This window comes from Amphimedon queenslandica, unplaced genomic scaffold (assembly GCF_000090795.2).
Source record: "Amphimedon queenslandica unplaced genomic scaffold, v1.1 AMPQUscaffold_12743, whole genome shotgun sequence".
Lineage (NCBI taxonomy): Eukaryota > Metazoa > Porifera > Demospongiae > Haplosclerida > Niphatidae > Amphimedon > Amphimedon queenslandica.
Genome location: NW_003547021.1, coordinates 22,716 through 37,254, shown reverse-complemented (window position 1 = coordinate 37,254; position 14,539 = coordinate 22,716). Strand labels below are relative to the sequence as shown.

General features: G+C 33.8%; 3 protein-coding genes and 3 long non-coding RNA genes across 13 annotated transcripts; 5 read left to right on the top strand and 1 right to left on the bottom strand.

Annotated features, from left to right (window-relative positions):
* Nucleotides 1-924: 924 nt before the first annotated feature.
* On the top strand, nucleotides 925-1,837 carry LOC109586920 (uncharacterized). Its single transcript, XR_002187289.1, has 5 exons — nucleotides 925-1,032; nucleotides 1,078-1,131; nucleotides 1,178-1,258; nucleotides 1,477-1,656; nucleotides 1,703-1,837. It is a non-coding gene; the product is annotated as an uncharacterized LOC109586920 (long non-coding RNA).
* Nucleotides 1,838-2,459: 622 nt separating this feature from the next.
* On the top strand, nucleotides 2,460-2,948 carry LOC105314611 (seven transmembrane domain-containing tyrosine-protein kinase 1-like). Its single transcript, XM_011408885.1, has one exon. The coding sequence runs from the start codon at nucleotides 2,460-2,462 to the stop codon at nucleotides 2,946-2,948; it is 489 nt and encodes a 162-aa protein (XP_011407187.1).
* A 687-nt stretch (nucleotides 2,949-3,635) lies between these two features.
* On the bottom strand, nucleotides 3,636-6,588 carry LOC109586926 (uncharacterized). Of its 8 annotated transcripts, none has more exons than XR_002187297.1 (12): nucleotides 6,543-6,578; nucleotides 6,384-6,500; nucleotides 6,233-6,324; nucleotides 5,997-6,128; nucleotides 5,800-5,920; nucleotides 5,634-5,726; nucleotides 5,511-5,573; nucleotides 4,814-5,439; nucleotides 4,372-4,442; nucleotides 4,190-4,274; nucleotides 3,871-3,930; nucleotides 3,636-3,782 (listed from the first exon to the last, which is right to left on the bottom strand). XR_002187297.1 is itself a non-coding variant. In XM_020003143.1 (7 exons), the coding sequence occupies exons 3-7, from the start codon at nucleotides 6,027-6,029 to the stop codon at nucleotides 5,300-5,302; spliced, it is 450 nt and encodes a 149-aa protein (XP_019858702.1). In that variant the 5' UTR covers nucleotides 6,030-6,128; nucleotides 6,233-6,500; nucleotides 6,543-6,578; the 3' UTR covers nucleotides 5,149-5,299. The 8 variants fall into 8 exon arrangements, 1 of the variants encoding a protein (XP_019858702.1); XR_002187298.1 differs by having other exon boundaries at nucleotides 6,233-6,307; XR_002187299.1 differs by having other exon boundaries at nucleotides 5,997-6,022; nucleotides 6,233-6,307.
* Nucleotides 6,589-8,640: 2,052 nt separating this feature from the next.
* On the top strand, nucleotides 8,641-10,943 carry LOC109586921 (uncharacterized). Its single transcript, XR_002187290.1, has 3 exons — nucleotides 8,641-8,660; nucleotides 8,931-9,254; nucleotides 10,846-10,943. It is a non-coding gene; the product is annotated as an uncharacterized LOC109586921 (long non-coding RNA).
* Nucleotides 10,944-11,397: 454 nt separating this feature from the next.
* On the top strand, nucleotides 11,398-11,578 carry LOC109586925 (uncharacterized). Its single transcript, XR_002187293.1, has 2 exons — nucleotides 11,398-11,439; nucleotides 11,526-11,578. It is a non-coding gene; the product is annotated as an uncharacterized LOC109586925 (long non-coding RNA).
* A 40-nt stretch (nucleotides 11,579-11,618) lies between these two features.
* LOC109586924 (uncharacterized) lies at nucleotides 11,619-14,440 on the top strand. Its single transcript, XM_020003142.1, has 12 exons — nucleotides 11,619-12,020; nucleotides 12,078-12,170; nucleotides 12,219-12,272; nucleotides 12,331-12,396; nucleotides 12,442-12,545; nucleotides 12,591-12,743; nucleotides 12,800-12,977; nucleotides 13,032-13,148; nucleotides 13,599-13,886; nucleotides 13,957-13,998; nucleotides 14,051-14,092; nucleotides 14,349-14,440. The coding sequence occupies exons 1-12, from the start codon at nucleotides 11,714-11,716 to the stop codon at nucleotides 14,405-14,407; spliced, it is 1,503 nt and encodes a 500-aa protein (XP_019858701.1). The 5' UTR covers nucleotides 11,619-11,713; the 3' UTR covers nucleotides 14,408-14,440.
* Nucleotides 14,441-14,539: the final 99 nt, after the last annotated feature.

The following is a 14,539-nucleotide window of genomic DNA, read 5'->3' as shown; positions in this document are numbered from 1 at the left end:
ACTCTAGAGGATCCCCATTCTTGTATCTGATAAGCACAGGATCCAGAAGATAAGCATGGATGGAGACCTTATAGCATCAGTTGGTGAGGAGGGCAGCGGACTATTACAATTCAATTCTCCTCATGGTATATCCATTTTTCCTATAACAGGACAGGTATATATTGCTGATGCAAATAATCATCGTATATAAGTCTTGAATCCTGATCTAACCTTCTCTCATTTATTTGGTAGTAGAGGATCGGCTAATGGACAGTTTCAGTCTCCATATGACATAGCTATTGACAATCAAGGATTAGTGTATGTTGCTGATAGTGATAATCATCACATTCAGAAGTTCTCTGCAGATGGAAAGTTTGTGGGTCAGTTTGGTACTTATGGATCTGGTCCTGGTCAGCTTGAAAAGCCAAATAATATAGCAATAGACACTGCAGCTAATGGTCTAGTGTATGTTAGTGAATGGGGTAATGCTCGTATATCAGTCTTCACAAGTGATGGTGTGTTTGTTAGCTGTTTTGGAAGTGAAGGCAGAAATGTTGATCAATTTAGCTATCCTTTTGGATTAGCATTTAACAAAAATGGATTCTTGTGTGTTTGTGATACTTCTAATGGGCATCTTGTTGTTTATTAATTTTGTTGTTCGTTAAATATTTGTAATAATTATTTCAATAACACAAATCAGCTCATGCATGCAATTTGGCTTTTGTGAAAATTTTAAACATAATGATTTATGATTAAATTCACTCATCAGATATCATTCACTTATACTGCCTAGTAAAAATGATATACTCTTGGAAATTTTGGCCACAATAAACTCGCTATACGATAATTATCAATAATATACATGTATTTGCTTTTAAAAGTAACTAATGAATTTTTCTTTCCATTTTTGTACTATCCTTTCTCTCTCTCTCTCTCTTTTACAGTATCCTAGTGTATCTTGGTCATCTTCTTAATCTACAATACTATACCCCTGATCTTTTCTGGAAGAACTTGAAACAAGAGGGTCAACCCATCAACATCTTAGAACACCAGGTACATCACAAAATCAAATCCTATTTGACCGTGCCTACTTTCTAGGACGCCTCCAGTTTTTTCTCAAGCTTAACTGATCAAATAGACAAGACTCATAAAGTGGGTGTGGCTAGTTATTAAAAGTTATTAATAATTCTGTTACTAGAAAAGAAGTCACAGTAAAGTGTTTGAGGAGATTTGGTAGACAGTTGTCGGACCAAATCGTAAGTCACAGCTGCGAACACAGGTGCTTATTATCCGCCATTTTACATGTACATGTAATGTAATGTAGATGTGCATGTAAATTATCATGTGTGCATATGTACAATGTACATGTACTTATGAAGAAATTTTGCCATTGCTTTGTTCTATTTATTTTTACTCATTTTTAATTCTTTATCTTTCATTCTCTCCCTCCCTCTCACCCCCTCTCTTTCTCGTCTTTTTGCTCCTCTCTCGATCTAGCAAGGTTTGACAACCCTCCAGCTCTCAGTGTTGGGGTCTAAGAGTCTCACTGAGAGTTCCCAGGAATTTGTGCAAGAAATAGTAGAATTAGTGAATAGAAGAGAATTTACAATGACAGGGGTAGTCCTTGGTAAAGAAGGGTGGGGAGAGGTCAAAGTGGCTGGTTTTTGTGGTCTCAAGGTTGCTGCAAAGTGTCTCTACGAAATCGTCATCTCTCCTCATTAAGGTTGCTGCAAAGTGTCTCTACGAAATCGTCATCTCTCCTCATTAAGGTTGCTGCAAAGTGTCTCTACGAAATTGTCATCTCTCCTCATTAAGGTTGCTGCAAAGTGTCTCTACGAAATCGTCATCTCTCCTCATAACTAGTGTTGTTCTAGTTCTTTGGAACTAGAACTAAAAAGTCATTTAGTTCCATTATTTTTAGCTAGTTCTAGTTCCAAGAACTAAAACTATAACTAAACTAACGGTTTTCTAGCTATAGAACTATAACTAGAACTAGAACTAATAGCTAACTCTTCTCTGAACTATAACTAGAACTAGAACTATTTGTAAATTGATGTTGGTACTAGAATTAGAACTAGAACTATTAATTTTATGGAACTAATGCTAGAACTATATGCTATTTACTGCATAAAATGTTGCCAACTGCCTTGATTAGAGCTTAAATCATTGAAAAAAGGGTCAAAATGAAGGAAATAGAACTAAACTAGAACTAGAACTACACTAGAACTATGGAAACTAGTAGCTTAAAACTAGAACTAGAACTAAAACTATGTAGAGTATATGCTTGGAACTAGAACTATAACTAGAACTAAACAAAGTACTGATAAGGAACTAGAACTATACAAACTACAATTTTGGAACCAGAACTAGAACTAGGACTAAGCAAATTAAAGGCTCAGAACTAGAACTAAAACTAGAACTATTTGAAAAATAAGAACTAGAACAACACTACTCATAACATTACGAAATTCTCTCGTGAAATGAATATTGCTTCTAAAATATGTCGTCCTAACCTCCTTCAGTTCTTGGGAGCCACTACAGAGGGTAATCCAATCATCCTGACAGAGCTAATGCCCACCAGCCTAAGAAAGGAATTAGAGACTGGAGGACTGGCCTATCATGCTGTACTAAACATCAGCTTAGATGTAGCCTGTGCTCTCAATTACCTTCATCTCTTCAAGCCTCATCCTATACTACATAGAGATGTCAGCAGTGCTAATGTACTCCTTCAACCAATGATAGGAGGATGGAGGGCTAAAGTATCTGATTATGGTAGAGTTAGTCTCCAACCTCTTGCTAGAACATGCAATCCTGGTAATCCTGTCTATTCAGCACCTGAAGCAGTCAATCCAAGGCAGCACTCTCCTGCAATGGATGTCTTCAGTTATGGTGTCTGCCTTATTGAGATGGTTCTTTGTCAGTTCCCAGAGGAGAGGCTCAGATTAAAGCTATTAAGAGGCCGACATTGAAGAACCTCGTTGAACGTTGTCTGATAGAGAACTACAAACAGCGTCCAACAATGTCTGACATTATAAAAGAAATAAACGAAAGTATTTAGTAAACATGTTGCAATTATAGACTAATTTTTAGCTTTGTTGCTTGCCAATGGATTCATCGATTTTTCTTCCTTTGTATTCTTATGGTTATTCTAAGTCTTTAATTTTTTGAAATTTGTGACCCAATATGAGAAAACCAGGCTATCTGCGGGAATTATCAATTGGAGATATGGCTTCTTAAAGTTGTGACAGCGGTACCTTATCAAAACTGAGATTATACCAAAAATATATTGTATAAAGAATTTCCATTCATTTGATACCAAGCTTGCCCTAAAAGAACTTGAAAGAGGTCATTTACAGACCTTTCTTTTTGTTGTGTACCATGTAAATAATGCAAGATATAATGATAAAAATGGCTGCAACTCAATTTCATTCGTTTAGACTTCTTGTTGCATAAATAAGCATTACTCAGCACTAGATGTGTCAAATGACATGGAAGAAGGACCAAAAGATAGGAAAAACTTTGCTTAATTAAGAAAACCATAAATCTCAATTTTCAATTTTGGAGCATATAGCCTGGTTTTCTCGTATCGGGTCACATTTGATTAAAATTAATTTTGAAATTTTATTTCAATAAAATTTTCATAATAATAAGTTAACTTTCACTTCTAGCATAATATCCAAAAGAATTTTAGTACAGTTGTTGTATGCCCATTAATAATTATTTGTCTCTGTATTTTCTCATAGTGAGTGATAAACACTTGTCTCTTACAGTGGTCTTAACCAAATCTGCAAGTACTGAATCAACTGGTGGGGAATAGAGGAGAGAGAGAAGGAGAGGGGCAGAAATAAGATAGTAATGTACATAATGATATTATTATACATGTACATGTACCTCATTCTGCTCCTTTTCTAATTATGGTAGTTACCTCTTCTGTGAAGGACAATTAATAACCTAAAACAACAATATCATACAGCCAGTTAATTTTGGTTAATTTTTCATTGCAAATAATTATGGTTTGCTGATTAAAGTTCTGCAGTATTGATAGTTACTGAAGCATAATGTATGTATTATAGTCATGCATGAACTTCATTTTTATTTTACGCTTTCAATTAATCCTTAACTCACAAAATTTAATTCTCCACATTCCAAAAATATTTGTACACAGACACATGTACATGTGAAAATACGCATTAATGAGTATTGAGTATACCTTTGTATTCTTCATTGTGTTTCTGAGTGATACTTGTCATCTCTTCTCTCAGTTTCTCAATTTCTTTACTTTTCTCATCAACAGTCTATGAATAATGTACATGAGGATGTAAAATGTATTCTCATCCATAAGGACCGTAACTCTCCATTTCTCTCTTGTCCCTCCCTCTCTACTTCTCTTACTGATTCCATTTGTACTAGTGCTGATATTGCTGCTCCTTGTATCAATGAGAAATATTATTGTGCTCCACCATCTAAAATAAATACAACACGTACATGTACAGGTACAGCTACACGTATAGATCTACATATGTATAAATTATTCTAAACAATGGTTGTTTGAAAATTTGGCCAGCTAGAGTACAAGGTATTTTGCCAAAATGACTAAAATTATTATTTATATAATTTTTTTAAGTTGCTCAAAAATTGGGCAAATAACAGTATAGGGTCCCAGGCCAAATTTTGACAAAATTGAAAAGTGGAGAATCTACTAAGTTTTGTAATTTATTCTGATACATAAACAGTAGCTACAGTACATGTTCTTACGTTTTGTAGAAAGTTTAAGCTGATTCCAATCAAAATTGGAATTTTTGTGAAGTTTTAAATTTGCTCACAATCAACTCACCTAACATTGTACGTGGCCTATACTATAAAGCATGCAATACTTGGCCAAAAAATATCCTAAAATACTGGGAAAGAACTCTTTATTAATTTTGGTAAATTTTCTGATGCTGATAAAAAGGAACTTAAAGTGCACATACAATGTACATACCGTATAAGTGCTTTTTTCGAGGGTTGCAAATTTTACAGATTCTCTCCTGATTTGCGAAATTAAAATCCGCAAAAATCACTTTAATACGGTACCCGCATGGCACACATGGTAGAATTCACAAAATTAAAATCCACAAATTGGAATTTTAGCAGATTTTGCGAAATATAATTCCCTCAAAAAACTACTTATACGGTACAAGCACATGCTGTGCATTAATTAGAACTCCTAACTAAAAGTACATCAGGTTTATTCCCAGTGTTGATCCTAGCTCTGTCTCTAGTGCTAACATGACCACTCATTATAAGATCCTCTATCTCTTTGTCTTTCTTCACTAATTGTTTATGATTTTATCACTTCTCCTCTGAATATGTCTCTTTGTTCTTCAGTGGCTGATAGGTTCTTCTTCATTGCCGTTAGCTCATCACGAAGATCCAGTGCAGTTTTACCAGCATAATCCACTGTAGAATCAACATCAGTTGCTACATAATAATAATAATAATAATAATAATAATAATAATAAATTAATTAATAAATAATAGACTTGTACTACCTTTGTTTGAAGCTGACTTTCTTTTAATAGGTACAAATAATCCATTTTTGTAAACTTGTGTAGCTGTTTATAATTAACATAAATAAATAAATAAAATAAAATAAATAAATAAATACACTCTACCTTTGACTGGTGATGATCTTTTAGTTGATGGAGAGTGATGAGGTACAACAGATTGACGTGGTGGAGCAACAGCTGCCAAATATGGAGAACGTACTAAAAATAATAAAATAATAAAATACTGTAAATATATAAAGTTTTCACAAATTTTGTCATAGTATTGATTTACCTATTGATGAAGCTCTTTTAGATTTAACAGCTCTGTGTGTTGGTCTGGGGGAAGATGGTGGCTGTATTGTCAAAGGAGGCCTAACCTTCTCATCATCATCTTCACCATAAAGAAGATTTATCTGTAATGGAACAGATATGGGTTACCATAGCAACCACACAACACCCTCTTATTGTAAAATGTCCTCTCTTTCTTACCAGTGAACTTGATGGAGTAGAGGTTTCTAGCATTTTGAATATAAATAGGAATTATAGTTAAAATTACTAATCAAATACATCAAGTTCAATCCAAAGCCAAGGGAACAAATGCTCCACCCACAAACCCTAACACTAATTTAAAAGGTATAATGTAAAATGTAAGCTCCACCCATAGCCCCACCCCTCAGTATTAATTAGTTATTATGTACCAATGGTATCATCATTTATCTATTTACTTTGTGGAAGGATCCGATTTCCTTATACTTGTCAGGGACTGCCATACAGTTAAGATCATCTTGATCTCTAATTGCCTGCAGTGGGTCTTATACTGAAATGAACACAAAATGGAGCCTACTAGTCTCGCCCCGCCCCTAGGAGCCCACTGACTTGGAAATCACCACAACAGAGTAATAGATCTATTTTAATTCCTTCTCTCTCTTGGATTTTGAGTAGTTTATCATAAATAAGGTCTAACTTCCCATGACAGTAACCCTCTATGGCTATCTAGGGAAGAAAAGAAATAATGAAACATTAACTTTTTAATACCTTCATTTTGAGTAGGAGCACGTGGTTGAAGATTACGTACTCAGGCGGAGAGTATGCGGAGAAATGTGCTTGTGGGCGTTACCTTAAGGAGACAATTGTTAGCGTGTACTTATTTTAGCGATTTTCATGAAACTGACATTTGGCTGGTACTTAATTTAGCGTTTTTGATCATTTGGTATTAATATACTCCTAGAAGAGTTAAAGGGGCGAGCCTAAGCAAGTTATAGATTATCTGCTGTGATCTACATGTATGAGCAAGCAAAGCAATTGCACAAAGTCTAAACACAGTAGATCTTGTTGCATTAATCTTGCTTAGATTGCTTCATCACTGACTCTGAAGCCATTAACATGTAAAGTTATCTTGCTTACAGTTAGAAGCAGTCACTGAACGAAGAAGATTGTCATCTGCTTTGCTAACCTAGGCTAACTGCTAGAGAAGTCTTTGAGCAGCAGTTTAGTATTATTTTGCTGACCGTTTCCTGCAAGTAAGTTCTGACTTGCTGACGGCCGCCATTTTATTCATTGTGACCACACCCACTTTCAATGAAGAAATTAAAATTAGCGCGAAATTCGCTAAATTAAATACCCGCAAACAATTGTCTCCTTAAGGTACCTCGTAACAAAATGGCAGCTAAAGGTCCTGGAAAAGGTCAGTCACTATTAGTGTATCATTCAGTTAGTCAGTTACTGTTACCTCTTGTTATCTATAGACTATCAACCAGTGGAGAGGAGACACCACTCCTCTGTACGGGTAGGAGACTACGTGTATATATGGGGTGGGTGGCAGCCTGATCTCCCTGAAGTACATAATAATGAAAAGAAGAAATCAATGTGTTCTGTGATGGAGGTGTACCACTTAGTGACTGGTAGGCGGGAGCAGAAACTCACCACTGGTAATCCTCCACTGGGTGTTATTAGCTATGCAGCTGCTGCCATTGGAAATGAAATATTTTATTTTGGAGGCGGTTGTGGTCATGATGACTGTCATCATAATAGTTTATACAGGTAAACATGATAGTTACTGATAAATATTATATAATATTTTATATTTTATACAGTTTTAATGTTGATACCTTCAATTGGAAGGAACTCTCTCCTACTACATCTCGTCATGGTCCTAGGATGAAGGACCGCTGTGACATGATAGCAATAAAAGTGAACGGTGAGGACTATCTTGTAGTAATTGGAGGAGAGGGACCGTCTTCTAATAATGCACCAGATCAACCTGGTGCCCAGTATCAGGGTATTGGTACTAATAATGAAATACATTTTTATAAACTCTCATCAGGTCAGTATAACGACACATAATAATATTAATAATGTATTTTATTTATAATCAACAAACTGATCATTAATTATATTATATATATTTATTATTTTAGGTGATTGGATATCACCAACTGTCACTGGAGACAGACCACCTCCTATTAGAATCTTCACTTTAACATCAATTAATAATTCCAGTGCTATATTATTTGGAGGTCTCACTAATGGATGGAGTAACAATGTATATATTCTTAATTTTACTGATACATCAGTGGTGAGTGTATTATTAGTATAATTACATTAATTACTATTATTATTCATGAGCCTGTATGAATCTTTTTTATGATAATTAATTTTTTTTATTTTAGAATTTTTTAAAGTTATCTAATCCTGGAGGATCAGTACAATGGCCTAAGGAAAGATGTGATCATTCCAGTGTATTGATTAACACTAGCTCAGGACCACACCTACTAGTGGTGGGTGGATGTGTTACTTCTGATCTTTGGATATTTGATATTAAAAATAAATCATGGAAGGAACTGGTAAGTATAACATTATATTGTGGGTGTGGTTTAGACATTTTGGGTGGAGTTTATGGTTTTGGACAAACTATTGAGGAATGAGTTAATCAAATTTTAATAACAATACATGTACATGTACATGTACAGTACGTGACAATGAATATTACAAATTATATTTATTATAATCCTCCTTTATAGTTTAATATACCAAAGTATGTCACTGATAGATGGAGTCATTCTCTCTCATTGTGGAGTGTGTCTCCAACCACTAACTGGATAATTGTGTTTGGAGGAGCCACGTCATACACTGATACACCAGTTATTGAACTCAGTGAGTACATGTAAATACAAATGTATTGAATATACACAATTTGTACATATTGAATATAATAATTATAAATTAACAGTATAGCCTTTTGGTATAGGATATTATTTCACCAGATTATCTTTATTAACTGACATAATAATTCAAAATAATTATATAAATGAATTTAATTAATAATCAGTGCTTTCCACTATACAGTAGTAGCTGATATTATATTAATTATATTATACATGTACATGTACTTGTCATTAATTCAACTATTGTGTTACTGTATAGGATATACTAGTAATAATGATTGGTCTACTAGTATAATACCTCTGGACCAGTATCAAGAGGAACTACACGAAAGGAGAAAAGAATGGGAAGCATTTCAATCTGAAGATATAGACCGTCTGACACGTGTACTACAAGAAAGGGAAAGGGAACTACAGGAGGAGAGAAGAGAAAAGGAACAAGTTAGAAACAGACTACAGCAACAACTTCAAGGAAGAGAACGACAACTTCAACAAGCACAGCAACAAGGACAAGAAAGAGAGAAGGAAATTCAACGGGCCAGGGAACGAGAACAGGATCTTCAACGACATCTTCAATCAATTAATGGTATGTAAATGTAATAGACTAGTACAGTTATTTATAGTTTATCTGAGATGGGGTCTAGGGAAGACTTAATTGGGCTGGCCTGTCTTATTGCTTGCTATATGCAAAGCCTGAATTAGGATATTTTCATTCTTGTACTGAATTTACCTGTCAAGTATTATTGATACATGTATTGTTAGTCAAAATTTAAGACCCATGAAATTACTATGTACCTGTACATACATGTATGTATACATGTACTTGTATAATACCCTAAAAGGGAAATTTTTTGTCCTATATAAGCATTCGTTGATCAGCTCATCCACGAAATTATTTCAAAATAAAATTTATATAAAGCGTATAAATACAGCAACAAAATTTTATAATACACGAATAATTAAAGCTATGGTAGAAAAGGACGGGGTCAGTAGTAGTATAAAAATGTCTATCACGCAGCACTTTAAAAGGTTCTTTCTAGTCCTGGTGGTTCTCTTTCTGCTGAAATTGATCCTAAGGCAATACAGGTAATAGATTCACCTATTATTAAGAAAATAGAGCACATCTTTGATACTTTCCTGGGAAGATAGCCTATGACAGTACTGCCTTTTACTGTACAGCTACAGCATATCTGTCTTGTGAATTTATTGGCTCTCTCATACAGTTAAGTTCCTCTCCAACAACCGGCGTTTATATATCTTGATAAATGTGATATCCTCGAACAGACAGCTCTACTTCATAGTCCTCCATTATCTTTGATTCCTCGTGCTTTATGGGTGAAAATAATCAAGTTTAATAATTATAAATTTTAGCAATTTTGTGGGCAGGGAGCAACAACGAATTATTTTCAACATGATTTTTTATCGCACAACTATTTATACAAGTGAAAATTTCCCATTTTATGGTATAGTGTGCATGATTATATTACTACTGTACTGTATCAAGAGTAGATACTTATTGTGAGATTAATGATACACTCTGCACCCGGTCAGTGACATATCATTGGCTTTATGCAGCTACATGTATACTGCCAATTGCTGGAAACACCAAGTATAATAATTTCTGCCCATTTTGGGCTGTGTAGTAGATTTTCATCTTGAAAAAAATAATTATTATCAATTTTTAGGGTGTTTTGTTTGCTATGTGCTTCCACTTTCCATAGTATTATACGTGTATGAATCGATAGAATCACAAATACAAGAAAGGTTTTAGATAAAATTTATCCCCGGAAATTTTTGACACAATGTACAATACTATTGGAATTTGTAATGGTATTATGTACTCGATTCAGATGACTATGTGAAAATATTTATACATCAGGGTTCTAGCTGCCTAGAAAAAAAATTAGAGGTGGTTGGAGACTAATACTGTTAATTTTAAATTTATTTACACCATAATAGTAGACTACAATGTCATGCTTTATGTATGGTTATGAGTATTAATTGCATGGTTGGTCCAAGTGATGAACTGGTTGGTTCATTTGTTGAGGTGGTTGCCCTGACCACCCCTGACCACCCCCGACCACCATAGGCAGAACATTACACATGTACATTCATGTACTTGTTTTTATGGGGCTACTATACATAGTGCAAATGACAATTATTAGTTGATTATCTAGAAAATCACAAGAAGCTTAAAGCAACACTTGCTCATAATGATGAATATATAGCTGATATATTGAAAGAGAAGACACAATTAGAGGAGAAGAAACAGATTATTACTGGTTAGTGTATCATCAGTACATAATATTATTATGAAAAAAATATTTTATTAATGTAGAAGATTATGAGATACTTAAATTAAAATTTACTGATGTAACTGAACTAATGCAAGAGAAGGAGGAACAATATCTCAAGGAGAAGCAGATCATTATTGGTTAGTTAACTATACACGCAGCATGTATTAGATGAGACAATATTTTTATTGTGTATAGATGACAATCAAAATCTCATTACTGAGAAAGACAAAGTTATAGCCAAACTGACATCACAAGTAGAGGAACAATCACAGAATGAGAAACAGATCATTACTGGTTAGTGTATCATCATCAATCAATAATAGTTATTAATATTCTATTAATTTATAGATCTTAAGGAAAAGGAGTTGATCATAGCCAAACTAGTGAAGGAAAGACAAGAGAGGGTCCTCAAGCAACCTATCAAAGAGACTAGTTCCATTGGACTACAATTTAATTACCTGATCCCTTCAATGGGTAAATTATTCATGTACATGTACACGTGTGAATGATTATGTGTGTACTATACTGGTAGTAGATATGATGTGTCTGTATTGTTTTAGATTCACTAGACTCTAGTGTCATTATAGCTGGACAGAAGCTCTTTATCCTACAAGGAGACAGGTCTCGCTCACTCCAATGGAAGAAATATGGATTTAGATTAGAGTGTCCTCAAGGAGCAGTGTCCAAGGATACTGAAGTAGCTGTTACTGCACTAGCTGGTGGTAATTTTAAGGTACCCAAAGGTACTATGCTAGTGAGTGCAGTATATGCAATATCAGTATCTAAGGCACTATTAAAACCACTGGTAATAGAGCTACAACATTGTGTGGATCTAAGGAACACTAGTCAGACTGGTTGCCTCAAGTTTGTGAGAGCTCCACTGAAGTCTCCTTACCAGTTCAGTATAGTTGAAGGAGGATCTTTTAGAGTTGGGAAAAGATACGGATCAATAAAGCGTGAGCAGTTCTGCTGTATGGGTATTGTAGCTGAGATGAGTAATGGAGACACACCTAGTGACAGTGAGAGTGAGGAAGGTTATGAGACACCACCTGAAGGTACATGTATCATGGAAATAGTGTTTTACATGTATTATTAATAATGGACAATAATAGGATTAACTGATGACACACATAATGATAGTGGTAATGGAGCAGGAGAGACTAGTGAGAGAACTGCCTCACCAATAAATACTGGACTATCTCAAGGTATGTGTGACTGTAATTGTGTTGTATAAAGTTTCATTTTCGTAATAAAATCAGTAACTGATGACTCTAACCAAAAAGTACAAGAAGTTGAGTCTACTTCTGGTATGTATGCATTGAATAATTTATTAAGCACATTCATACTGAAGTTTTGTATTATTAGGTGCATCTAATGTTAGCAATGAATCAACTGAAGATGAAGTGAAACAAAAACCAAATGAAGACAAAGGTATATGTCACAGTTATTATGTTTTAATTTATAATTCTTATACAGGAGTCACTCTACTGTACACTGGAATGATGTATCATGAAAAGAAAGAAGTTAATCAATGGATGACTACATTTTCTGTTGTTAGAGATTTAGAAGTCCTTCAGCAAGTATGTAATGTAATTTAGGAAGAATGTCTTTTATTAGACTTTTAGTATTTAGAGACAAAACATTCTAAAGCTGAACAAGATGGACCATTTGTCATATTCAAGTACAATCAACCTGATGGTATCCTTCAGTTGTGTCTACAAGATACTCCATCACTTGAATCAGGATGGACTGTACATCCTGACCAATACCCAATGCAAGTATGTACAGTGTACATGTGTATAATACACTGTATGACTGGTATCTATTATTATAGATACATCAATACGTAGTGGACAAGTTTATAGACAATCCTATGTGTTCCAGTATCCATATATCAGTGTATGCTGAAATTGGTGTTGCTAAAAAGCCACTTCATTGCCCCATTGAATTAACTGGAATAGATCCTTCAAAAATAATTTACATCAACAGATCACCTCCTCCTCTATCGATAAGTCAGTCAATAATTTTATGTAATTTTTGTAAAAGTAATTATTAATTTAATTTAGACTCCAGCTCTACTGCTGCTGTGGCTACTAATAGGCAGTTTGACAGAGAACATCAAAATGCTATTTTAGAGACTGATGCAGTATCTTTAATTTCGAGTTCATCCATAAACATTAAAGGTATAACTGATACATGTAACACTATATTATGATAGAGAGAAATCAAAGTGAAAAATTCACTCTTGTCATTATCGTTATTATATACATGTATAAGATAAAAATTATAGTATAAACAATAATAATAATAGTTTACAGTAAACATTATTCCCATTCATAATGTGACTGTGCATTGACGTTTAATATTTATACTATTATGGCCCATTAAAATTGACACTTTTATGTATTTTTTTAAATTAAAAAAAATGGTTAATCACACCAAATATTCCAGCTGTTGGTTATTAGGCTATCTTTATTTAGTAGTTCGCAAATTATATCTTTTAAGCTAATTTTGATAATTTTTCTCTCTAAATACATTTAGCTAGATGTATTTGGTAATTTAAAGTTTTGTGACATTAGATAAAGCCATAAACTATATTGTTATAATTATTTATCATTAATTTGTTTGTATAGCATCACACCATAGACTAACAATTAAAGATTTAAATGAAGTATTAAATGATTTGAAGAGTGGAGGGTTTTCTGATGAAAGCTTTTTTGGCCTTGGTCTGGAGTTAGGTTTGCATCATCGGACACTGAATACTATCAAATCGGACAACACGAAATCGGAAGGCCAACTTAGGGAGTGTATTTCAAATTGGTTGATGAGATTAGATGATGTTGATAAATGTGGAGGAGCAAACTGGACAACGTTATGCAATGCAGTAGAAAAGATGAACCGAGCAGCAGCTGATTTTATTAGTTAGTTATTATTGTATAGCCTAAAAATCTAGTGTGCCTATGATTTTTATATGAATAATTATTCTTGTAGGAGCTAAACACAATATATTGGCCTCACAACCAATGGAGCAGAGTATGTATCTTACTATTTTATTAATGTATTTTTTTGATAATTATTTTCATAGGCTACCCTCAAAATTATGTTGAACCAGACACCCAGACTACAGGTACACTGTGTCATTAATTAGCAATTAATGTGTATCACTAAATTTAATTTTGTTCTCTGCCAATTAAATGACATATTAGATTTTAGCTATATATACACTGTGCATGTACATGAAGGAGTCTGTGTGGTTTGAAACCATTCTCTCATAAAATGTACATGTTGTCATCTGCATGATGTAGAATTTTAATACAACTGAACAAAAATAAAACAATGTGAAGTTTTATCACATAATTATAATAAAATTGTTTTGCACATAGGTTCTGATGAAGGGGCACGAAGAAGATACTCACGGAAATCTAGTAAGTTCTATTATTAAGACAAAAAAATTACAATAAACTTGTATAGCTTATGCTATCTTTACTCCAAGTGGGACAGAAGGAAATGATGGTTCTTCATATACTGGTATATATGTATATATAATATTATGGATAATAAACATTATTTATTA